The sequence below is a fragment of the Chrysemys picta genome, chromosome 20 (genome assembly GCF_011386835.1).
Source record: "Chrysemys picta bellii isolate R12L10 chromosome 20, ASM1138683v2, whole genome shotgun sequence".
NCBI lineage: Eukaryota > Metazoa > Chordata > Testudines > Emydidae > Chrysemys > Chrysemys picta.
The window spans coordinates 11,309,568-11,335,474 of NC_088810.1; the positions used below are offsets into that span (position 1 = coordinate 11,309,568).

Consider the following 25,907-nt stretch of genomic DNA (forward strand, 5'->3'; position numbering starts at 1 on the left):
GTCAAGACTTTGCTAACATAAAGCAAAGTTAACCTGTGAGCCAGAGGCAGGCCCTGCTCACAGAAGCAGGCAGGAAAAGGGCTGATGTTGCATAAATATATATTCACCTAGCAAAGTTAAAGTACAGAACACACTATACTGGAACATTCCACAGATAACATGGAACAGGCCGACCCATCCCAATGACAGGGGCAAAAGGGTAAAATGATGGATAGAGTTGTTTTGATCGAACCAACATGTGCAAGGTGAGAGGCGGCACCTTACTACGTAGAAGGGTTGTACCTTGCTGCGTAGAGGGGTTGCACCTCAATACGTCAGGAGTGATGTGTAACTTGTTTGTATCTGTGTATAAGAATGCATCCCTGAGTGGATATCTTTGTCCAGCCAAGGGGGCAGTGGAAAGTCCCGCCACTGACTGAGCTGAGTCCATTGCCGAGCGGCACTTTCTAGTAGTATGCCCAGTAGACTAAGTAATCTATGGGGAACTGAAATTGTGTCAGGGTCGCAATAAACCTGGCCAAGGTGCCTTCGTACCTTACTAGACTCTGTGGTTATTGGGGGTTCTCGTCAGGTTTGCTGTGTCAGCTATCTGCGCAGAGCTGGGGCAGCACATAGAGGGAACACACGCACGCAGCCAAGTGATATCAACAGGAGAAAGCAGAGCACCACACCGGTAGCATCTGACAACAGGTAAGAGGGGCAGTTGTGGAGTGAAGATGCAATCTATCTATCCCCCACACTCCCCTCTATCCCCACTTCCTCCCTCTATATCTATTGTGGCAAATTGCTGGCACTACTATGATGGGTCTCGCGCTTTCTCTTCTTGGGGCGGGGGGGGGTTCAGGGCACCATTTCTTGCCCCTGAACTGGAATATTAACTGCCCCACTAGCGTCCTAGAGGAGGGGAGTGGAGAGAGAGGGACCCGGGCCCGCCCTCTACTCCGGGTCCCAGCCCAGGGGCCCTAGGGATAGTGGTAAACCACTTGAACTAGCAATTCCTTTCCCTGGGCTACTTCCCTTTCCTGCCCTTCAGCTTGTGGGGGGCTTCCTGCCCTCCCTTTGCACAAGCCAGGTGCCCCTTTACCCAGGGTCTTGGTCTTCTTAGCCCACCGCAGCACTTCTCCAACCTGTCCTCTGCTTCCCTCCAAACTACTCTCTGCTCCAACACCAATCCTCTCTGCTCCAATTCCTTCCCCTGTCTGATTGAAGCAGGGTTTTTTTATCAGGTGACTGACTTCAGGTGCTTTAATTGGCTTCAGGTGCTCTAATTAATGTATAGCAAACTTTCTTCCCTCTACAGGGAATAAGGCTCCCTTCTAACCCTCTCCTGCTGCCCTCTGGCCATGCTGTATCGCACTATGTATCTATTCCCCACCCACACATCTATCTATCCTCCCACAACTATCTATCTAAATATCTAGTGTCCCCTCTATAGCTATCTGTCCAGCTATCTCCCCACATCACTTACTATATCTTTCTGTCACCCTCTCTGTATCTATCCATTGTGATGATGGTGTGATCACCTTGGTGGAGAGACTGTGGCAGCCCGAGAGCTGTCCCGACTATCCAGAGAAGCCTTCTCCGGAAACAAGTACCCAGCCCCAACCCTGGAAGGTCAGACAACCAAGCATCCGGGGAGCCCCAGGTGGAAGAGGGTAGTGGCCACAGAGCAGCCGGGAACCCAGAAGGGGGGGTAATAGCCTGAGCGGGGGGAACCACAGGGCAAAGACCCCTAACCCAAGAGACAGAGGAGTACCTAGAGCCTCTTATAGGTGTTACACATGTGGAGAATGGGGACACCTAGCGACACAATGTCCCAATATTGAGGAGCCCATACAGTGTAACCTGGGGGATTGGGCAGACCCTAATCAACCTCGTGGGGGTCACAGTTATCCTACACCAATATACAAAACCAGTGAAACTGAATGGGGTAGAGACCGTGGCACTTGTGAACTCTGGCAGTGCTGTCATCCTGATTTCAGGGAAACTAGTGAAACACAGCCAGTTAATACAGGTTAAGCATACGGGAGTAACGTGTACATGGGACCATTAGTTATTATCCTGTCATCCTAGTGAGGATCGAAATCCTGGGAAATATCACCGGGGTAAAAGCGGGGATGGTCCCTAAACTCCCATACCCTGTGCTCATTGGAAGGGATTTCCAGGGATTTGGAAATTTGCTCCTGCCAGAGGGGTGGGAGAGAGGAGAGGACCCCGAAGTTAAGGAGTCATCCCTAACAGAAAGTCACCCCCCTCCCCTTCTCTGCTGAAATATCTCAAGAGTTGTTCCCCGCCCCTGGCAAAGGCAGAAAAACCAAGAGGGAGAGGAGGGCAGCGAAGTCTTTGGGCACCTGGATTCTGCTTCAGGGCCAGAGCATGAACCTGGCAGGCCTACAGGCATGGGGAACTGAGGAAGAAACCCCCAGAGGGGAGGAGGAGGAAGCAGAGTCTGATCCCATCGCCAATGCCACCAAATTGACCGAGGAGGTGGAGACCAGTTCCTCGGAGTTTGAGTCAATAGGTCCCGGAAGAGAGACCTTTGGGTACAAATGCAGGACCAAATGGTAAACCAGCTCCTGGCACCCCGAAAACATCAGAGGAGAATATTAAGTCTCGCCCACAGTCACCTCTTTGGGGGACACTTGGGATCCATTTTGAGCGAATAGCCATGGACCTAGTGGGGCCTCTAGAGAAGACAACTCGAAGTCACCAATATGGGCTTGTCATCTTGGACTATGCAACCAGGTATCCAGAGGCCATTCCCCTATGAAATACAGCCTCCAAGTCCATAACGAAGGTGCTGGTGGAAATTTTTGCCCGAGTAGGGCTACCGAAAGAGATTCTAATGGACCAAGGAACACCTTTCATGTCTAAGCTGATGAAGGACCTCTGCTCTATGCTCCATGTCCAGACTCTGCGAACCTCAGTTTACTACCCACAGACCAACGGACTGGTAGAGAGATTCAACCAAACCCTCGAGGCCATGATAAAAAAGGTGGTCAGTAGGGATGGAAAAGACTGTGATACCCTGTTGCCCTACCTTATGTTCACCATCCATGAAGTTCCCCAAGCCTCTACTGGATTCTCTCCCTTTGCCACCACCCCCGGGGCATACTAGATATAGCCAGGGAGATTTGGGAAGAGGAGCCCAATACGGGAAAGAATATAGTTGAGCATGTATTGCAAATGAGAGACCTATAAACCGGGTCACCCCCCATAGTGCTGGAGCACCTAGAGAAGGCCAAAAAAGCTCAGCAAACTCACTACAACTGCCAAGCAAAGGTATGGCAGTTCCAACTAGGAGACCGAGTAATGGTGTTAGTACCCACTGCAGAGAGTAAACCCAGTGGCAGGGGCCCTATGAAGTAGTTGAACCTATAGGAGAGGTGAATTACAAAGTGTGACAACGGGGACTTAAAAAACAAGAATAAGTGTACCACGTCAATCTTCTAAAGCCTTGGCGAACTCAAGAAGTGTGTGTAGTTGCCCAAAAGGACCCACCTCAGGAAAACAAAACCCCCAAGCAGGTGAGGGTGTCTCCCGATTTAACACCAGCCCAAAGAGAGGAGGTGTCTGAGATGATCAACTGGAACCAAGACGTATTCTCGTCTTGGCCCGGTCGAACAACTGAGACATACCATCACATCATTACAAACCCCGGGTGCCAGCGGCCAAAAGAGAAGAAATCAGAGCAGAAGTAAAGAAAATGCTGGAGTTAGGAGTAATCGAAGAGTCCCACAGTCAGTGGTCTAGCCTGATCGTGCTAGTACCCAAACCAGATGGATCCACAAGATTCTGCAATGACTTCCGTCAGCTGAATGAGGGGTCCCAGTTCAACACATATCCTATACCCCGCATAGACGAGTTAGTGGATCGATTGGGAAATGCCCGGTTCCTGACCACTCTAGACTTAACTAAAGGGAATTGTCAGATTCCCCTTGCTGAAGACGCAAAGGAGAAGACCACTTTCTCCATGCCAGAGGGCCTTTTTCAATATACAGTCCTTCCGTTCAGTCTCCATGGGGCCCCAGCTACCTTTCAGCGCCTGATGGATAAGCTATTGCACCCCCATACCAGTTATGCGGCCGCCTACCTGGACAATGTGATTATTCATACCTTGGACTGGGAATCCCACCTGGAAAAGGTGGAAGCTGTCCTAGATACCCTAAGGCGTGCTGGCCTTACCGCAAATCCTGCCAAGTGCGCCATAGGGTTAACAGAGGCTAAATATCTGGGCTACATTGTGGGGTGAGGCATCGTGAATCCCCAACTTAATAAACTAGAGGCCATCCAAAACTGGCCCCAATCAGTTCGTAAGAAACAAGTCCGGGCATTTTTGGGAGTCGTTGGGTACTATCGACGCTTTATCCCCCATTTCGCCACAATGGCGAAGGGAGAACTGCAGCCCCAGATGGGTCAGGAGAGGGAAAAACAAAAACCGCCTCCCTGGGGCCCTCATAAAAGGAAAATGAGGCAACCCTGGGGGCAGCAGCAACAGGAGGAGGGAAGGAAGAAAGAGTAAGGACAGTAGCAGGGGCTGGAATGGGGTCAGGGAAAGGGACAGGACACCAACCTAGGGCAGGGGACAGGGCCAAATTCTGGGGCCCAAGTCGCAAGACCACGGGACACAGCACCTCTCACCCCAGCGCGGTCGTCAAAGGGGCAGCAAGGGATTGGGGCACCCCCACAGCTCTAGGCTCAGGTGCCCCATTAAACGAGGTACCCACAATTACAGCACTGGGGGGGGGGCGAGGGCTGCCACCCCGCATCATAGGGAAGGGTACCCATGGGCTCAGAGCCCAGCCACTCAGCGTCAGCCATCACTTCACTGGGCACGGTGGCAGCAGCGGGATTACCAATCGCAGCCGGGCAGATGGTCAGGTCCCAGGACATTGCAGAGGCCAAAACAGGGGCAACCGCCTGAGATAGGGGAAAAGGGGGAGGGAGGGGCGACAGATTGCAAGCGCCCTGACCGAGCCCCTCTAACAGGGAGGTGTCCACTTCCTCAGTGGTTGTGGTCAAGCCCAAGGCCTCGATCTCGTCAAAAATAGAGGCAAAGTCCCCACCCGCCTCTACGAGGTCCCCCTCAACAGCAGCCAGGGCAGTAGCCACTTCGGCGCCTACAGGGGGCACAGATGTCAAAGAAGCAGGGGGGACACCTTCCGTAACTCCCTCAGGGAGGGACTCCATGAGAGAGGTGGCACTACCCGCCTCGGTGGCTGCAGTGACCTCTGCCGACTCCAACCGGTGAGCATCAGCAGGGGATACAGCAGAAAACCCAGTGCCAGCAACCCCCTTCATAGTTTTACAGGGGGTCCCTTCCCCCTTGCCAATGGTGGGGGGGTGCTGGGCCTGCATTCCCCGCTTTACGGTGCCTCCCTCGCACGAGCTCCCAGATTAATGATCTGGAGGATTATTAATGATCTGGAGGATGGTGTGGACTGCACTCTCAGCAAGTTTGCAGATGACACTAAACTAGGAGGCGTGGTAGATACACTAGAGGGTAGGGATCGGATACAGAGGGACCTAGACAAATTAGAGGATTGGGCAGAAAAAAACCTGATGAGGTTCAACAAGGACAAGTGCAGAGTCCTGCACTTAGGACGGAAGAATCCCATGCACTGCTACAGACTACGGACCGAATGGCTAGGTAGCAGTTCTGCTGAAAAGGACCTAGGGGTCACAGTGGACGAGAAGCTGGATATGAGTCAACAGTGTGCTCTTGTTGCCAAGAAGGCTAACGGCATTTTGGGCTGTATAAGTAGGGGCATTGCCAGCAGATCGAGGAACGTGATCGTTCCCCTTTATTCGACATTGGTGAGGCCTCATCTGGAATACTGTGTCCAGTTTTGGGCCCCACACTACAAGAAGGATGTGGAAAAATTGGAAAGAGTCCAGCGGAGGGCAACAAAAATGATTAGGGGTCTGGAGCATATGACTTATGAGGAGAGGCTGAGAGAACTGGGATTGTTTAGTCTCCAGAAGAGAAGAATGAGGGGGGATTTGATAGCAGCCTTCAACTACCTGAAGGGGGGTTCCAAAGAGGATGGAGCTCGGCTGTTCTCAGTGGTGGCAGATGACAGAACAAGGAGCAATGGTCTCAAGTTGCGGTGGGGGAAGTCCAGGTTGGATATCAGGAAAAACTATTTCACTAGGAGGGTGGTGAAACACTGGAATGCGTTACCTAGGGAGGTGGTGGAGTCTCCTTCCTTGGAGGTTTTTAAGGCCCGGCTTGACAAAGCCCTGGCTGGGATGATTTAGCTGGGAATTGGTCCTGCTTTGAGCAGGGGGTTGGACTAGATGACCTCTTGAGGTCCCTTCCAACTCTGATATTCTATGATTCTATGATTCTATGATCCCCGAAGAGGGGGGCTGGCCAGCCGGGTCAGAGCCAGCGAGCGAGGGCAATGACAGGAGGGTAAGGGAAGACGAGGGCAGGACAGCAGGACAAGGGACAGACTCCCCCTGAGGCAAGCCCCGCTCGATTTCAGCTACCGGCCCTGCCACTCATTCTTCTGCGGGCCCTGGTCTACTAATACCATTCCCAGCGGCGGAGCCCGTACATTGATCTGGGCACGTTGGAGGGGGACTCCCCCGAGACCCGAGCAGAGTTAACAACGGTCACGGATGGAGGAGGGGCGACCCCCAGGGACCGGGCGATCAGGGCCGGACGTGCCCCACCACCCAGAAGAGAAAGCACTGGGCCTCCCCCGAAGAATAGAAGACCAGGTACTGGGCCCCTCGATGGGGCACCAGAAAGGACCCCTCCAGAGCCCCTCCATCACGTGCCGCCAGTGGCACTTGAACCTGCACCTGCAGGTGGAACGATAAAACATGGCAGAGGGCGGGGTCCTTACAGCCCAATGGAAGGGGGCTGAGGATGGACAGGGGCTTCCCCAGGGTGGAGAGGAATGGCAAAAGGGCGGCATTGGGGAGGAAGGGAGGAACAGAGGAGAAAACCACCAGTACTCCCAGGTCCTCCAAAGGCTCAAGGGGAACATGAACGCCCCCCACCACCAAGCCCCTCTCCACTGCCTCCTGGGCAGCAGCCTCCACCACCAGGAAGAACATCACCTTCCCAAACATCTTAGAGGCTGTTACCATGGCTGGGGGCCCCACCACCCGTGCCAATGCCCGCATGTAGGTTTCGACGTGGGACAAGGCTAACACCAGGAGGCAACACACCCTGTGCTCCCTAGTGAGGGTGGGAAAGGGGCCCCGGCCACCGGGAATGGTATTCCGGGAGAGGGCTGGAGCAGATGGCGAGGCGGCGAGTGGAGGGGGTTGCAGCAACCTGGGCGTACGCCCTGGGGGCCGAGGAAGTGGCACCTCCAGGGCTGGTGGAGGGAACAACGGGTCGGGGGAAAAGGGGGCCTGCGGCCGTTGACGGGATCACAGCGGGAAAAGGAACCACTGCCATGGGTGAGTTCGCCTTCTGGGCACAGCCCTTGCCCTTCTTCATCTCCCGGCCCTTCCCACCGGCCAAGGGAGTGGTCTCAGAAGCGGAGGCAGCAGAGGTTGTGGCAGCAGCAATGGAGTCCCTATCCGAGCCTGCCGCCGTCAGTGCCTAAGTGGCAGCGATGGCAGGCAACCCGGCAGCGGTAGTTGAGGCAGCCATCACAAGGGAAGGTGGGAAGGGAGACTAAAGGGGAGTCGCAGGGGTGACCAGGGTAGTCCCATCCCCCGAATCACCCACCACGGTAAAGGAGGGATAGGGACAGCCACTTAAGGCAGGAAACAAAGGGAACGAAGGGAAGGGAGGGAGGGAGGGTGGGAGGGGGAACGGCTACCACACACCCCTGCTAGGCTGAAAGCAGGGCAGGAGAGCACCAACAGAAAGGGACGCAGAAAAACAAGGAACACAACTCCCAGCACAGGATGAAGAAACCAGCTCCCCCAGCTGCACGAAGGAAAAGGGGGAAAACTAAAGCATCATGCATCATGAAGGAGTGCGCATCAGTGAAGGGAATAACTGAAGAGGGAAGGGGAATCCCAAGTGCCGAAAATAGAAAGTGGGCACGCAGGCAAGAGGTTAAACTGGGGGGGGGGGCGGGGGGCAAACAGCAAGTGACTGGAATGAAGGGTGGGGGAGGACGAGTATGCCAGGGGCAAGGAACAAAAAACAGGGTGGGCTCAAAAGCAACCAAACCAAAAAAAAAAAAAAAAAGGAGATGGGGCTGGCATCAACGCCTGCACCATGGGATGGGGCACAGCAAACAAACCAACCAAGGACAACAAAGAAAAAAGCCCCACAAAAAGCAGGGCAGGGCAAAACAGAGCAAACAAGATGGCTAGAAGTGGAACGGGTGGGGCAGGCAGCAAAGGGAAAGGGGGCAAACAGCTGCAAGGACAGGGCAGAGGGCGAAGCAGCGGGAAAGAGAGCCCATCAGCCAAATGCAGCAGGGGAGGGAGGGCAAGTCCAAGGGAGGGAAGAGGCCATGCGCATCCACGGGCGCCCGAAAAACAAGTGCCCCTTCGCTGCTGATACTGTCCCAAGATGGGAAAAAGGACAGAGCAAACTGCTGGGCTGGGGAGTGGAGAGCAGAGCCAGATGATTAGGAAAGTGGAGGGGGTAGTGGTGGCAGTAGGGGAGTGGACAGACCAGTGGGAGGGCTCCACGCCACTCCCCCAGCTCCCCACTACAACGGCACCTACCACCACAGAAGCAAGGATGTTACAAACCCCCTCCACAAAGCAGGGCCTCCTCCACTCCCTCCTCAGCTCCAGCAGCAGCAACAGGCTCTCCAGCAGCAAGGGCAGCAGCAACCCAGCCAGGAGAAGCCCCCAAAATGATGGAAAATGTGGGGCCTTGCACTTGTCTCTGAGGGTCAAACCAGTAGGGTCCTCTCCACAGTAGCAGTAGCAGCCGGGGGGCAACCGGCCAGCAGGACAGCCTCAAAAGAGTAGAAGGCAGGTAGATCAGCCTCAGTCTGCTGAGATCCTGGAGATGGGTGGGCGGAGACCACCCACTACTAAAGGACCTCCCCCAGCCTAAGGGGAGAATCCACAAGGTCTAGAAGCTCAATTAAGTACAGGGGACAACTAAAGATATAACAGCCACCCTGTTCTGCTATTCACAACTGAAGCTCAACAGTAGGGTTACCATATTTCCACAATCAAAAAAGAGGACATGGGGGGGGGGGATCCCCGCTCTAGCCTGGCCCCTGCCCCACCACCATCCACTCCCTCCCACTTCCCACCCCCTGACTGTCCCCCTCAGAACCCCCAACCCCCCTGCTCCTTGTCCCCTGACTGCCCCCTCCTGGGACCCCTGCCACTAACTGCCCCCTAGAACCCTACCCCCTATCTAAGCCTCCCTGCTTTTTGTCCCCTGACTGCCCCCTCCTGAGAACCCCCCATCCTAACTGCTCCCCTAGGACCCTACCTGTCCCCTGACTGCCCCAACCCTTATCCACACCCCCACCCCATATTCACACCCCTGCCCCCAGACAGACCCCCGGGACTCCCATGCCCTATCCAACTGCTCCCCGCCCCCTGACAGGACCCCCAGAACTCCAACCCCCTCTACTCCCTGCCTGCCTCGACCCCTCTCCACACCCCTGCCCCATATCCACACCCCCTCCCCAGACAGACCCCCGGGACTCCCATGCCCTATCCCACTGCTCCGCGCCCCCTGACAGCCCCCCAGAACCCCCGACCCATCTAATCCCCTCTGCTCCCTGTCCCTGACTGTCCCAATCCCTCTCCACACCCCTGCCAGCCCCCCCCGAACTCCCAACCCATCCAACACCCCCCCCCCGGTCCCCTGACCAGGGCCAGCTTTATCAAGAGCCCAGGAATCGGGCTGCGCTCCAGCTGGGGTCGCAGGGCTTGGGGCCGGGCCAGAGGTGCTTGGCCAGAACTGGGGCCGCTGCCCTGGGGCCGAGCCGGGCTGAAGCCACTGGGGCTCGGGCCAGCGCGCTTGGCCGGAACCGGGGCCGGTGCCCCGGGTCCCGAGCCGAGCCGGGCCGGAACCGCTGGGGCCAGGGCTGGGGTGCTTGGCCAGGCCGGAGCCGCTGGGGTCAGGGCCGGAAATGCTGGGGCCAGGGCCGGGGGTGCTCGGCCGGCACCGCTTGGCCAGAACCGGGGCCAGTGCCCCAGGGCCCGAGCCAGGCCGGAACCGCCGGGGGTGCTCGGCCAGCGTTGCTCGGCCAGAACCAGGGCCAGTGCCCAGGGGCCCGAGCCGACCCGGGCTGGAACCGCTGGGGCTGGGACCAGGGCCGGAGCCGCTGGGGCCGGGGCCGGAGCCGGGGGTGCTCGGCTGGCGCCGCTCGGCCGGAATCAGGGCCAGTGCCCCAGGGCCCGGCCCTGAGCTGCTGGGGCCGGCCGGAGCCGGAGGGAGCCGCTCGGCCGGGGCCGGACTGGGCCGCGCCGCGCCTCCCCGGGGCCCTTCTCCTCGCATCCTCTTCGCCAGCTTACCTGCTGCTGCCCACCTGCCCCTGCTTGTTTTCAGACTTCCCGCAAACATCTGATTAGTGGGAAGCAGGGGAGGGGGAGGAGCAGGGGGGCGGAGCGTTCAGGGGAGGGGAGGAGGGGAAAGACAGCTGCGGGGCCGGGGGCATGCTAAGGCTGCAGGGGATGGGGGGAGCTGGGAAGGTGCTTGGCTGCTGCTTTTCGATCTATAAATAGCCGACGGGGGGGAAATCCCGGACATTTTTAGATTTTTAGAAATCCCCCCCTGACGGCTATTTATAGACCGAAAAGCCAGACATGTCTGGGGAAATCCGGATATATGGTAGCCCTACTCAACAGTGCAGAGACTCTGACCCAACAAGTCTTTTCATCTTTCAAGCTGAAATTCTGTAATATTATGGGTTGGGGTTCAAGGCTAAATAAAGGTGTTGAGAGACTGAGAAATGGGAAAAGGCATAACTAAAACTACTTTACTCACTGCTTGCACCAATAGCTGGTGAGCCATACCCAGATCTGGATGCAATTCCAATGCTCAGAAGCCCAAAAGGAGTTGTGGGGTGCTCCATGGTTTCTCTCTTAAACTCTTTGCCAAGGTTGTATTCAGCCCAAGAGAACAATGTGCCTGGAATTGGCCTCCATGCAATGTTTCCCAAGGGTTCCTTATCAATGATGATGCCACCAGATTCTGATGTTTCGGCTGTTATTATTGCGTAGTTCTCATACTGGTCCTGTCCATGGATGTTATAGGTCTGGCAATAGCCAGAGACATCTGGGATCATCAGGAGGAAGGGATCAAACACGATTTTCCCTTTGCTTCCACCAGTGCAGAAGAAGATGACTTGGATCCCAGCACTAGCAGAGATGTACAAGGGATTAGGGAATTTGATTTCAAACGTCACAACCTGCCCAGCAACCAGGTCCTTAGTGGCTCTCACCCTCCCAGACTGATAATCAATGTGAGTGTATTGGGAAGCAGCCACATATACCAGATCAAATTTGGGCTGGAAGGATAAAGGAGGTACGATGAATGTGGTGCCCCAGCCAGACACCGGCAGGAGCTGCTCACTCACATAGTCACATTTGGTGTGCTTTGCAACACATACATGTCCACTATAGACGGCCACGGGATTCTGGGACACGATTCTGGTGCCGGATAAGTCATCATGGCTTTGCAGCTGGACGGCCTGGTAAGCTCCAAGTGGGATGACCAGTTTTGTCCCTGGTCTGTAGGTTTCTCCTTGGAAAGTGACAGCCCCTTTGAGGTAAACTTCAACAATGGTGGGATACTTCCAGGCTACTACAGCAAATTGCTTATCGAGACCATCTGGATTCCCCAGTGGAGTCACCACATAGTACTCTGTCCCGAGCTTCTCCACAGGGTACACTACAGTGGTATCAGCTGTATAGCGCTTATAGTTCAGAGCGAGGATGGAGATCTCATGGTCAGCCCGGACAATGACCGTGTGGTCAAATGTGTTGCTTCCCGCCAGCTCCACAAATGCTGGGATCATCACAGATACTGTCTGTTCGGGATTTGCAGTGATATTGACTGAAAAATCTGCTTTATTTACTGACATGGTGACGAACGTCCCAGAGATGTAGCCAGTGATGAACAACTTGAAATCTGTATTGCCATACCTTGATAAGTGATTCTGCATGAAGACTGTGATAAATTCTGTCCCGTGGGGGCCTGAGCAAGAGGTACTGGGAAGATATGGAGGTTGAACAGTAGGGGCAGCACCAGAAATGCCTAGATTTGAGGAGACAAATACAAAAGAGCATCACAAACCAGGACACCAACATTTTATGAGACCTGCTCTTGTCGTTTGGTGCCAGCCTTCCTAGGACTGATAACAAGGAGCACAGACACAGGAATGGGAGTTGGGGCTCCTGACTTCTAACCCTGGCTCTGGGAGTGAATGTCATTGATAGATTTTACAAGGCCAGCTGTACCTCCATCTCTTCCTCTGGTCTCTCATATTCACGCTCCAGGCGAATATGAGACCTAGCGCTGTCTACATGGGGACTTAGGTCAGCTTATCTATGAGACTCAGGAGTGAGGATTTTTCACATCCCTGACTGACGTAGTTAAATTGGCCTGACTCTCTAGCATAGACTCATAGACTCATAGACTCATAGACTTTAAGGTCAGAAGGGACCATTATGATCATCTGGTCTGACCCCCTGCATGCTGCAGGCCATAAAACCGTCCCTCCCCCTTCCCTGGACTCTGCTGCTGAAGTCCCCAATCCTGTTATTAGTGACTTCAATCGGCAGAGACCCTCCTGCTAGAGATCCCTGCCCCATGCTGCGGAGGAAGGCGAAAAACCTCCAGAGGCTCAGCCAATCTGCCCTGGAGGAAAATTCCTTCCCGACCCCAAATATGGCGATCGGTAAGACCCCGAGCATATAGGCAAGAGTCTCCATCCTGACCCCTGTTAGCCATTATACTATTTACCTACCATTGCTTGGTTTTCCTTGACTACTATGTTTTACCATTAAACCATTCCCTCCATAAACTTATCTAACTTAATCTTAAAACCAGACAGGTCCCTCGCCCCCACCGTTTCCCTCGGAAGGCCGTTCCAATATTTCACCCCTCTGACGGTCAGAAACCTTCGTCTAATTTCAAGCCTGAACTTCCCCACGGCCAGTTTATATCCATTTGTTCTTGTATCCACGTTAGTACTAAGCTGGAATAATTCTTCTCCCTCCCTTGTATTAATCCCTCTAATATATTTAAAGATAGCAATCATATCCCCTCTCAGCCTTCGCTTTGTCAGACTAAACAACCCAAGCTCCTCTAGTCTAGACCAGGCCTTGGAGTGTCTTACCTTTTGTCTCAGGGTCCATCCACATTTCTCCTGAGAAGTGCATTTCCCCCAACCTCAACTGATTTTCCTGGGCAGCCAAACTTCACCCTAGTCTACACACAGTGGTTGTCCCAGTATAACTATTTTGCTTAGGGGGTGATTTTATACAAATAGAGTTATATGAATATAATCCCTGTATGGAGCCAGTTATACTTATATAAAGATGCCTAAAGTCCTGTCTACATGAGAAAGTTTCACCAGTTGTACAATATAGTTATACAGGTATTATTTTACTGGTATAACACGCCAGTGTGGACACCAGTATTCCAGAATAGGTATCTTCTTTCAGTTTCATTTACACCCCTTCCCAAGCGACATTAGCTAATCCAAAAAAGGATGCTCTATAAGGCCATGTCTACACTACAGATTTCAGCCTGCATAGCTGTGTTAGTCAGGAGTAGGAAGAGGTGTCATACTTGACGAATATAGCTATGCCAGCACAAGCCTCTAGTGTAGATACAATTTATGCCAACAAAACTGCACTTTTGCTGATACAGGTTATTTCACTTGGGCCCGATTTACACTACTATGACTGGTCTACACTAGAAAATTAGATTGACCCAGCTATGTCTCTCAGGGGTATGAAAAATCCACACCCCTGAGCAACATACTTAAGGCAACTTAAGTCCCTGTGTAGACAGTGCTAGGTTGATAACAGTGCGAGAACCCTTCCCATTGCTGTTGATCTACACTGTGCCACTGTAGTGTTTTAAGTGTAGACATCGCTGAGTGTAGTGTGGAGATTAGAGTTTAAAGTGTAGAATTTTGCTGGCATAAGTGTATCAGCTTGAGTGTACAAAAATCACACCCCCTAACTGATCCAGCTATGCCACCAAAAACCCCAGTGTAGACACACTTTGTACTGGCAAGATTCCTTTTGCCTGAATAGCTTATGTTGCTCAGGAAGGTGGTTTAACTAAACCAACAAAAGAACTCCTTTTGCCAGTATAAGCGGCATCACCACTAGGGGGCTTGTCAGTATGGCTATATTGGCATAATTGCACCGAAAAAGCTTTTGTTGTCCAGTAGCCCAAGGGCTAGTCTGTAACAAGCTACAGCACTGTTTTGTTGGTATAATCCAGGTCCATCCTAGGAGTTCTTCACTAGTATAGCATACTGGTACAGCTATACCAGCAAAGTGCTCCTAGTGTAGACCTTGACTAAGAGTGTCTATTCAGGGGGTTATACCAGTATAACTTTGTTGGTTTATATTCAAACCTCAGGTTATACCGAAAAATACTGTGTAGACAAGTCCTTATGCTAGTAAAGCTTATTTTTTGCCCAGATACTTATACTAGTACTGCGCTTTGTGTGTCACTGTTATAGCTGTAAAAAATTGCTTCAGACCAGTATAGTTTATTCCCTTTCCTGTATAGAAATAGCTGCATGCTACAGGCCTGAGATATCCACCTAATAATTCCTGCATCATGTGGCTGAGTCAGATTCCCCCTTCTGCATACATTTGTGTGTATGCCCTTTGCAGATGACACTAGACTGAGAGGCGTGGTAGATACGCTGGAGGGTAGGGATAGGATTCAGAGGGACCTAGACAAATTAGAGGATTGGGCCAAAAGAAATCTGATGAGGTTCAACAAGGACAAGTGCAGAGTCCTGCACTTAGGATGGTAGAATCCCATGTACTGTTACACACTAGGGACCGAATGGCTAGGCAGCAGTTCTGCAGAAAAGGACCTAGGGGTTACGGTAGAGAGTCAACAGTGTGCCCTTGTTGCCAAGAAGACTAATTGCATTTTGGGCTGTATAAGTAGGGGCATTGCCAGCAGATCGAGGGATGTGATCATTCCCCCCTATCTGACATTGGTGAGGCCTCATCTGGAGTACTGTGTCCAGTTTTGGGCCCCAAACTACAAGAAGGATGTGGAAAATTGGAAAGAGTCCAGCGGAGGGCAACAAAAATGATTAGGGGTCTGGGGTCTGGAGCACATGACTTATGAGGAGAGGCTGAGTGAACTGGGATTGTTTAGTCTGCAGAAGAGAAAAACGAAGCGGGATTTGATAGCTGCTTTCAACTACCTGAAAGGGGGTTCCAAAGAGGATGGATCTAGACTGTTCTCAGTGATAGCAGATGACAGAAGGAGTAGTAATGATCTCAAGTTGCAGTGGGGGAGGTTTAGGTTGGATATTAAGAAATACTTTTTCACTAGGAGGGTGGTGAAGCACTGGAATGGGTTACCTAGGGAGGTGGTGGAATCTCCTTCCTTAGAGGTTTTTAAGGTCAGGCTTGACAAAGCCCTGGCTGGGATGATTTAGTTGGGGATTGGTCCTGCTTTGAGCAGGGGGTTGGACTAGATGACCTCCTAAGGTCCCTTCCAACCCTGATAGTCTATGATTCTATGGACTCTGCCCCCTTCATTGAATGTTTTGATGATGAATGTACACTCCAGAACACCACTTTTCAAGCCCTGGTCTACACACAGATTATGTACTGATATAACTATGTTGGTTGGGGCTGTTATGCCAAATTAGTAATACCAACCCCTAATGTGGACACAGTTCTTTCAACATGAAGGTGTATTACTCCTCGTCTACGCTACAAAGTTTTGCCAGCATAGCTGTCAGTTAGAAATGTGGAAAAAAAAAATCACACCACTTAGCTGACCTATGCTAACAAAACGCCTAGTGTAGACTTACAATTATGCCAACAGAAGAGTGCTTCTGTTTGCATAGCTAATGTTATTCAGAAAGGTGGTAAATCAGATCTCTTTCTGCTGCTTTACCATTAGGGGTCTCTTCCAACATAGCTATACTAGTCAAGGCGCTGTAATGTAGACAAGTTTATGCAGTTATTCCCTTTCCCTGACAAGGAACTGGGATAATCACCTTTGTACTGACATAACTGTATCCACACTAGGGAGGTTGTGTTTCTTTAGCTATACCAGTATAAAGTGGTACAACCAGTTTGGGCAATCTAGGAGAATGGTTGGGGCTACTGTCTGGGTGGTTTGGTCCATATCATTTTAATGATTCTCATTTGTGATTCTTATTGACGTATCTCCATGGCAGAAAAGGGGGACCAGTTTCCCTCCTGCTTCACAGGGGATTTGTTTACCAGACACCCCCTGCAGCTTCAAAATACACTTGGAGCAGAGGACACAAAAATCATATTTCAGTTACGTATCAAAATGTACATTTGGTATCTATTTTTTTAGTGATCTAGTGCTCAAAGCATGAGCTGACTGTATTTACTAGACTGTATTAGTAGGAGCATTGCCAGCAGATCGAGGGAAGTGATTATTCCTCTCTATTCGACACTGGCGAAGCCACACCCGGAGTATTGTGTCCATTTTTGGTCTCCTCACTACAGAAGGGATATGGACAATTTGAAGACAGTCCAGCGGAGGGCAACAGAAATGATTAGGGGCTTGAGATACATGATTTACGAGGAGAGGCTGAGGGAACTGGGGTTATTTAGTCTGAAGAAGAGAAGAGTGAGGGGGGATTTGATAGCAGCCTTCAACTACCTGAAGAGGATGGAGCTTGGCTGTTCTCAGTGGTGGCAGATGACAGAACAAGAAGCAATGGTCTCAAGTTTCAGTGGGGGAGGTCTAGGTTGGCTATTAGGAAACACTATTTCAGTAGGAGAGTGGTGAAGCCCTGGAATGGGCTACCTAGGGAGGTAGTGGAATCTCCTTCCTTAGAGGTTTTTAAGGCCCGGCTTGACAAAGCCTTGACTGGAATGATTTAGTTGGTGTTGGTCCTGCTTTTAGCAGGGGATTGGAATAGATGACCTCCCGAGGTCTCTTCTAACTCTAATATTCTATGACTGAAAGGCAGGTCTCCTGGGTTCTATCCTTTGACTCTGAGAGGAGTGTTGTCCAATGGAGGGGTTGGGAAGGAAGAGAACAGGGAAAGATGGTGGAAGGCAGGCTGGGAGGGTGAGAGACTATCACATATATTGTACTTACCACCAATAGCTGTGGAGCCATATCCAGCCTTGTCTTTAATCCCAACACTCAGGACACCAAATGGGGAGCTGGGGTTCTCTATGGTGTGGTTGCTAAACCCACTTCTCAATTTGTATGTAGTCCAAGAATATGCTGTGCCTGGAATAGGCCTCCACTGAGTAATACGTAGTGGTTCTGCATCAATAGTAACATCAGCAGTCTCGGCCGTCTTGGCTACAATCACAGCATAGTTCTCAAACAGGTCCTGTCCATGGATGTTATAGGTCTGGCAGTAGCCAGAGACATCTGGGATCATCAGGAAGAAGGGATCGTACACGATTTTCCCTTTGCTCCCACCAGTGCAGAAGAAGGCAACTTGGATCCCAGCACTAGCAGAGATGTACAAGGGTTTAGACATTTCAATTTCAAATGTCACAACCTGCCCAGCAACCAGGTTCCTTCTGGCACTCAACCTCCCAGACTGATAATCAATGCGAGTGTGTTGGGAAGCAGCCACATACACCAGGTCAAATTTGGGCTGGAAGGATAAAGGAGGTACGATGAATGTGGTGCCCCAGCCAGACACCGGCAGGAGCTGCTCACTCACATAGTCACATTTGGTGTGCTTTGCAACACATATGTGTCCGCTATAGACGGCCACAGGATTCTGGGACACGATCCTGGTGCCGGATAAGTTATCACGGCTTTGCAGCTGGACGGCCTGGTAAGCTCCAAGTGAGATGACCAGTTTTGTCCCTGGTCTGTAGGTTTCTCCTTGGAAAGTGACAGCCCCTTTGAGGTAAACTTCAACAATGGTGGGATACTTCCAGGCTACTACAGCAAATTGTTTATCAAGACCATCTGGATTCCCCAGTGGAGTCACCACATAGTACTCTGTCCCGAGCTTCTCCACAGGGTACACTACAGTGGTATCAGCCGTATAGGTCTTATAGTTCAGAGCAAGGATGGCGATCTCATGGTCAGCCTGGACAATGACTGTGTGGTCAAATATGTTGCTTCCTGCCATCTCCACGAATTCTGGGATTTGTATCCATGTTGTCTCTCCCAGATTTGCCCTGACATTGAATCTAACACCTGCTTTGTTCACGGAAATGGTGACGAACGTCCCAGGGGTGTAGCCAGTGATGAACAACCTGAAGTCTTTACCGCCATAACTTGGGAAGTGATTCTGCATGAAGACTGTGATAAATTCTGTCCCTTGGGGGCCTGAGCAAGAGGGATCTGGAATTTCTACAGATGACACTGCGATGGAGATATTAGCAACACCTGTAGAGACAGAAAGACGGAGATAGGCATAAAACCCTGCCCCAATTCTGTCCACTCCCACCTTATGAGACACCCTGTTTTTATTCAGTATCAATTTTATTATGGAGACTTTATTAGAGCAGTATTCTAACCCTAAACATGAAAAAATCATGCGTCATCTTCCAAAAAAACATGAGATTTGGCTTCAGATGTTTAGTTGGTTTGTTTTTAAATAATTTCAGTGCTCTGTTTCTCTGCCTCCTGTTTTCTGAACCTGAGGTCACACTTTTTCCAATGTTTTATTCACAACCACTTTTTTTAAATGGCAGCTGAGATTCTCCTATAAATTCACTGATTTCAGTAGCTGGGTCTTTAGAAACCTGTCAAATACTCTTCTGCATGGGCGTGTTGATAGGGGCTAGAACAGGTTGAAAATGAAACAATCTGACTCTTGGATTTTTCCATGACTAAAAGTATCACATTCTCTCTGCCCTACTCAGTCCATTAACATTGTTCCTTTTCCTGAGTATTCAGACGACTGCCTCGCATTCATAAGAATGTTCACAAATTTCCAATGTCTCACAAAGTTGAGTAGAATCAGACTGGCCTAACATGCATGCTCATGACTCTCTCTAGTGTCTTTCTAGTGTCACAGAGGCTACAGGACCTGTTACTGTCTCACAGCTAAAGGAGTTCAAGTGGTACAGGCCTTTGCTCTTGGTACTGAAGGTAAGCAGGCCATTTGTCTGGTTTTAAGCCAGACAGTTCTGTTTCTCTGGGGCTTGTCCTCTGTCTGGTACTGAGGCAAAACCGGGTATCGTCTTGTCCAGTATCACAGACTGGGGATGCCATTTTGAAAAGCACACCAGTCCATCCCTGCCAGCATGACCTCACATGCACCATGCATAACAAGTCATGACAGCGGGCCCATGTCATTCCTGGAAGTACCAGAATGTTTATTATTCTGGGGATGCTCAGTGGCTACCCTAGCTGAAGGTCTAAGGTTTGATCCCCTCCATCAACTACTTGCATATGTGGCTGCTGTTATTTGCCCAAGTCCCATTCCCCTACCACTCTGAGCCAGTCAGCCCCCTACACACACACAAGAGGCTAGATTTGAAATGGTGCCCAAAAAAGGTGAAAGGCTCTTTATCCTGTCTCTGATTCAGCCAATCCCCTGAACCTGGGCCAGACTTAAAATTTTGCCCTTGAGGTGAAAGTCCCTATATTCCATTCTCTGAGCCAGCCAATCCCACCCCCCAATCTGGGGCCAAGTTGGAACCAGCACCCTAGAAGCGAGAGGCCCAGTATCCCATTCCATTAGCCCCTGAAATGTTGACCTCAGTATCTTATCTATGATCACTCAGACAGTCAGTGACAACACTGGGAACAGAGCCAATCACCTGCAAAGCTACTGGCCCAAGGTTCCTTCTTTGTCTAGTTCTGCAGCTGCTCCTACCATCTGGAGTCTCTGGCAATTCGGGCAAGGGGGGAAAGAGGCACCATCTACTGCCCTCAGACTGGGAAGGGGTTTCTCTTCTGCACAGTTCTGGGCCCAGGGGGTGCTGTGTGGAGTGGTGGCCCCAACTGGGTCCCATTTTGTCCCTACCCCCATCAGAGTCACTGTCCCTATTTTCTCAATTTTGCCTTTTTCACAAGCGTCCTCCATCAGATCATCTACAATCACTCTTCCTTCTCTTGGCAGCAAGGCTAGTCTAAGTCCGCCTTGAAAGGATTAGGTCAAATCCCCTCTACGTGTAACAAAAGGAAATGTACACAGTAGTTCTTTAATCAGCAGCTGACAACAAGGGACAGGTTCCCCCACATACTTCTTCCTGAGACCTTCTCATTCTCATTTTGCCCTTTCCTCCCTTGAAGGCCACTCCATCAGGCATTATCTTCAATGGATTATTTACCACTTCTCCCCGCTTCTCTGTTGCTGCTCCCCAGAGGTGTGTCTTTGGTCACCTTCATTTTCCCCCTCTGCTCTCTAGGGCCCAGGTTTTTACAGGTGAAATTTAGGCATTGCCTAGAGATCTAAGGACTTAGGAACCCATCAATTGTCAATGGGATTTTGGCCCCCTCAGTGCCCAAGTCACTTTAGAAAATGAGATTTAGGCTCCTAAAAAAGTTAGGTGTTGCAATGCTGAGTGCAGCAACACCTAAATACCCTTACAAATCTGGGTCAAGGTGACTATACGAATGCCTGTTACCAAGGCCTCAGAGCACTGCCATGGTGTCTGAGAAAATAGGCACACCCTTGGGTGATATCCTCTGCTCCTATGGTCTTTCCTGTCCCTGCTGTGTTGATGACTCTCATATCTACTTCTATCCCCTTGAACTCTTCACCTTCTCCCCAACCTTGTGTCTCTGTCCTAAGTCCCTTATGGACGTCCTACCGTTTCCTTCAACCAAACACAGCATCAATCAAACTCTTTAACAGTCTTCCCACTCTGCCTCCCCACCCTCCATCATTGCCAACATGTTCATGCAATTCCACACTCACTCAAGAATTCATTAAATTTAATAACAGAGAAGGGCCCAAACCAACCCTCCCCTCAACACATACACTCACAAAGCCTTGAGAAAGTTTATATCCAGCTTTGAATGTTCTGGTTCCAGCATAGCTCTGAGAATAAACTTGCTCCTTCTCTAGCAGCTTCTCTCTGAGGATCTCAAAGGACTTTACAAACATTCATTCATCAAGATGCCACCCCCTTCCTGTAACATAGGGAAGTATTAGCATCTCCCTGTATGGAGAGGGAAACTGAGGCAGTGCCTTGGCCAGGATCACCCACTAGGTCAGTGGCACAGGCAGATGGAATGGGGATGGATCACTTGATGATTACCTGTTCTGTTCATTCCCTTGGAAGCACCTGGCATTGGCCACAGTCAGATGACGGCATACTGGGCTAAATGGACCTTTGGTCTGACCCACTATGGCCATTCTTATGTCACAGAAAGGGGATCTCTCTATATTAGGAGAGAGACAAATTGGCAGGGACACTGGACTTATGGCGTGTGGTGCACACATCAAGATTTATTATTTTGCACAGAGGCCTAGAGGTCTCTTGCTTTCAGCCTTTTCTCCTCCCCATCTCTTCAAACACAGATGCACCCAGCATCCCGTTCTAGATTCTGGGCAATGCAGTCCAACTGGTGATTTCCTGTGCTAAGAAGCATTATAATGAGGACCACCACTAGAGGGCACTCAAAGCAGGATGTTCTCATACTATTGCTAAAGCAGAGTCAGTGGACTAGAATTAGCGGGCACGAGCAGCAAATAGGTGTTTTGCCCCCACTGCTCCCCTTGGAAGCTCTCAAATCTCCCAACTGGCTTCAAGACTGAATCTGATAACTTGATGGAGGGGATGGTATGATGGGTCTGCCTACAATGGCATGTAACCGATCTGGGACTGCTAGTGTAACCCACACATCACCTGGGTGTGGTGTTCTGTCCCATCTAGTGGCACCGAGACCACTGAGAGAGAGAAAGAGAGAGAGAGAGAGACTGCTTTACAGCCTTAGCTAACAGCCAGTTGGCTTTAGAGCAGGGGTGGACAACCGTTTTGGCCTGAGGGCCACATCGGGGAATAAAAATTGTATGGTGGACCATGAATGCTAACAAAATTAGGGTTGGGGTGCGGGAGGGAGTGAGGGCTCTGGTTGGGGGTTCAGGCTCTGGGGTGGGCTGGGGATGAGGAGTTTGGGGTGTAGGGGGGTGCTCTGGGCTGGGACTGAGGTGTTCGGAGGGCGGGAGGGGGATCAGGGATGGGGCAGGAGTGCAGGAAGGGGTGCAAGTTCCAGCTGGGGATGCGGGCTCTGGGGTGGGGCTGGGGACGATAGGTTTGGGGTGCAGGAGGGTGCTCCATGCTGGAATCAAGGGGTTTGGAGAGCGGGAGGGGGATCAGGGCAGGGGGTTGGGGCGTGGGCAGAGGCCTGGGGTGCAGGATCTGAGTGGTGCTTACCTCAAGCGGCTCCTGGAAGCAGTGGCATGTCCCTTCTCTGGCTCCTACGCATGGAGCGGCCCCCGACCCTGCTAGAGCACCAGAGTGGGGTCATGCGGCTGCTTCCAGAAGCTGTGTGGCGCGGCCACCAACCCGGCACCCCGGCTGGAGCACCGGAGCGGGGCCAAGCTGTGTGGTGCAGCCTCTGACCCAGTGCCCACGCTGGAGCACTGGAGCCCGCGCCTCAGCGGGAGCTCATGGGCTGACTTAAAATGGCTCATGGGCCAGCTGTGGTCTGCAAGCTGTAGTTTGCCCACCCCTGCTGTAGAGGCTCACGCACTAAGCTCCAGAGGTCCCCAGTTTGATCCCATCCCCCAACAACTGGGGTCTGTTGGCATTACAAGTGAGGGCTCATCCAGGATTTCAACTGGGAAGTCTCTGAAGCTTGGGACTCACTTCCTCAGCTAGGGGAAGTATATAACCCACACACCTCCAGGGTGGGGTGTTCTGTCCCATCTAGTAGCACTGAGACCACTTAACGAGCACTAAAATAAGATGGCTCTACAGCCTTAACTAACAGCCAGTTGACTTTTAACTCATGCTGTAGAGGCTCAAGCACTAAGCTCCAGAGGTTCCCGGTTCAATCCTGTCCGCCGACCACTGGGGTCTGCCGGCGTTACACTAGCAGCAAATATCTCCAATAAAGAAAGGTAGGAGAGAAATCCTACAGGCCAAATCCGGGATTTCCATGATAGCATTCTCTGATATGTTTCCAGTTCCACATGCAGGGCCAGTTAGACAGGAAGAACTGCAGGGTCTCAATGCATGGATGAGACCATGTAGGGAGGAGGGATTTAAGTTTATTAGGAACTGGGGAACCTTTTGGGAGCCTAATCAGGAAGGATGGGCACTGTTTAAACCAAAATGGAACCAGATTGCTGGCATGCGAAATTAAAAAGGTCATAGAGGAGTTTTTAAACTGAGGGGTGGGGAAAACTGAGAGGTACTGAGGAGCACACAGTTTGGACAGAGACATCCCTTAGGGGAGGAACTATTAACAGGGATTCTCTATATCCTAATAAAGAGGAGAGGATAGATGTTGATAAAGGACAGGTAGGAACTGAAGAGAAAGAGTCAAACGAAAAAGAGTTCCATTCAATTACATCACATAATGCCAGGCAACTAAACAGTGACAAATTTTATAAGTGCTTATATACAAATGCCATAAGTCTAAATACTAAGATGAGTGAATGGTAATACTAAGATGTGGTATTAAATGAGGATGTTGATATAATAAGCATCACAGAAACATGGTGGAATGATGATCATAGAATCATAGAATATCAGAGTTGGAAGGGACCTCAAGAGGTCATCTAGTCCAACCCCCTGCTCAAAGCAGGACCAATTCCCAGCTAAATCATCCCAGCCAGGGCTTTGTCAAGCCGGGCCTTAAAAACCTCCAAGGAAGGAGACTCCACCACCTCCCTAGGTAACGCATTCCAGTGTTTCACCACCCTCCTAGTGAAATAGTTTTTCCTGATATCCAACCTGGACCTCCCCCACTGCAACTTGAGACCATTGCTCCTTGTTCTGTCGTCTGCCACCACTGAGAACAGCCGAGCTCCATCCTCTTTGGAACCCCCCTTCAGGTAGTTGAAGGCTGCTATCAAATCCCCCCCTCATTCTTCTCTTCTGGAGACTAAACAATCCCAGTTCCCTCAGCCTCTCCTCATAAGTCATGTGCTCCAGACCCCCTAATCATTTTTGTTGCCCTCCGCTGGACTCTTTCCAATTTTTCCACATCCTTCTTGTAGTGTGGGGCCCAAAACTGGACACAGTATTCCAGATGAGGCCTCACCAATGTCGAATAAAGGGGAACGATCACATCCCTCGATCTGCTGGCAATGCCCCTACTTATACAGCCCAAAATGCCATTAGCCTTCTTGGCAACAAGAGCACACTGTTGACTCATATCCAGCTTCTCGTCCACTGTGACCCCTAGGTCCTTTTCTGCAGAACTGCTACCTAGCCATTCGGTCCCTAGTCTGTAGCAGTGCATGGGATTCTTCCGCCCTAAGTGCAGGACTCTGCACTTGTCCTTGTTGAACCTCATCAGGTTTTTTTCGGCCCAATCTTCTAATTTGTCTAGGTCCCTCTGTATCCGATCCCTACCCTCTAGTGTATCTACCACGCCTCCTAGTTTAGTGTCATCTGCAAACTTGCTGAGAGTGCAGTCCACACCATCCTCCAGATCATTAATAAAGATATTAAACAAAACCGGCCCCAGGACCGACCCTTGGGGCACTCCACTTGAAACCGGCTGCCAACTAGACATGGAGCCATTGATCACTACCCGTTGAGCCCGATGATCTAGCCAGCTTTCTATCCACCTTACAGTCCATTCATCCAGCCCATACTTCTTTAACTTGGCGGCAAGAATACTGTGGGAGACCGTATCAAAAGCTTTGCTAAAGTCAAGGAATAACACATCCACTGCTTTCCCCTCATCCACAGAGCCAGTTATCTCCTCATAGAAGGCAATGAGGTTAGTCAGGCACGACTTCCCCTTCGTGAATCCATGCTGACTGAATCAAGAGGACACAGTTTTACTAGGTTACAAAAATTATAGGCATGGCAGAGTATGTCACGCTGGTGGGGGAGTGGCACTACATGTAAAAAAAAGCAGAGTCAAATAGAGTAAAAATCTTAAATAAATCAAACAGTATCACAGAATCTCGATGGAGAGAAATTCCATGCTTGAATAATAGGAGTAAGAATACACTACCAACCACCTGGTGACGGTGATTGTGAAATGCTCAGGGAGATTAGAGAAGCTACAAAAACAGAAAAACAAATAAAAATGGGGGATTTCAACTCTCCTCATACTGACTGGGTACATGTCTCCTCAGGACGGGAAGCAGAGATAAAATGTTTAGACACCATTAATGACCGCTCCTTAGAGCAGCTAGTCGTGTAATCCACAAGGGGAGAGGCAATTCTTGATTTAGTCCTAAGTGGTGCATAGGATCTGGTCCAAAAGGTGACTGTAGCTGAACTGCTTGACAATAGCAACAGTATCTAAATTAAATTTAACATCCTTCTGGGGGGTAAAATACCAAAGAAACCCACCACAGTAGCATTTAACGTCAAAAAGAGAAACAACATAAAAATGAGGAGGTTAGTTAAAATGAAGTTAAAAGGAACCGTCACAGGAGTAAAATGCCAGCAAGCTGCAAGCAAACTTTTTACTAACACCATTATAGAGGCAAAAACTATATGTATACCCCTAATAAAAAAACCAGCAAGAGGACCAAAAATGCCACCATGGCTATACAGCAGAGTGAAAGAGACAGTTAGAGACAAAAAGACATCCTTTAAAAATTGGAAGTTGAATCCTACTGAGGAAAATAGAAAAGAGTATAGACTCTGGCAAGTCAAGTGTAAACGTATAATTAGACAGGCCAAAAAAGAATTTGAAGAACAGCTAGCACGCGACAAAAACT

General features: G+C 50.7%; 2 protein-coding genes across 12 annotated transcripts in view; both read right to left on the reverse strand.

Annotated features, from left to right (window-relative positions):
* LOC101947369 (IgGFc-binding protein-like) overlaps positions 1-25,907 on the reverse strand; it is a 365,233-nt gene that overhangs the window by 139,697 nt on the left and 199,629 nt on the right. The window lies entirely within an intron of this gene.
* The window catches only part of LOC135976807 (IgGFc-binding protein-like), a 49,980-nt gene that overhangs the window by 1,810 nt on the left and 22,263 nt on the right, over positions 1-25,907 (reverse strand). Inside the window, exons 3-4 of the mRNA XM_065574398.1 lie at positions 17,213-18,478; positions 10,921-12,163 (exon numbers count right to left, since the gene is read on the reverse strand). Of these exons, the coding sequence (XP_065430470.1) occupies positions 10,921-12,163; positions 17,213-18,478 (2,509 nt within the window). The remainder of the gene's footprint in view (positions 1-10,920; positions 12,164-17,212; positions 18,479-25,907) is intronic.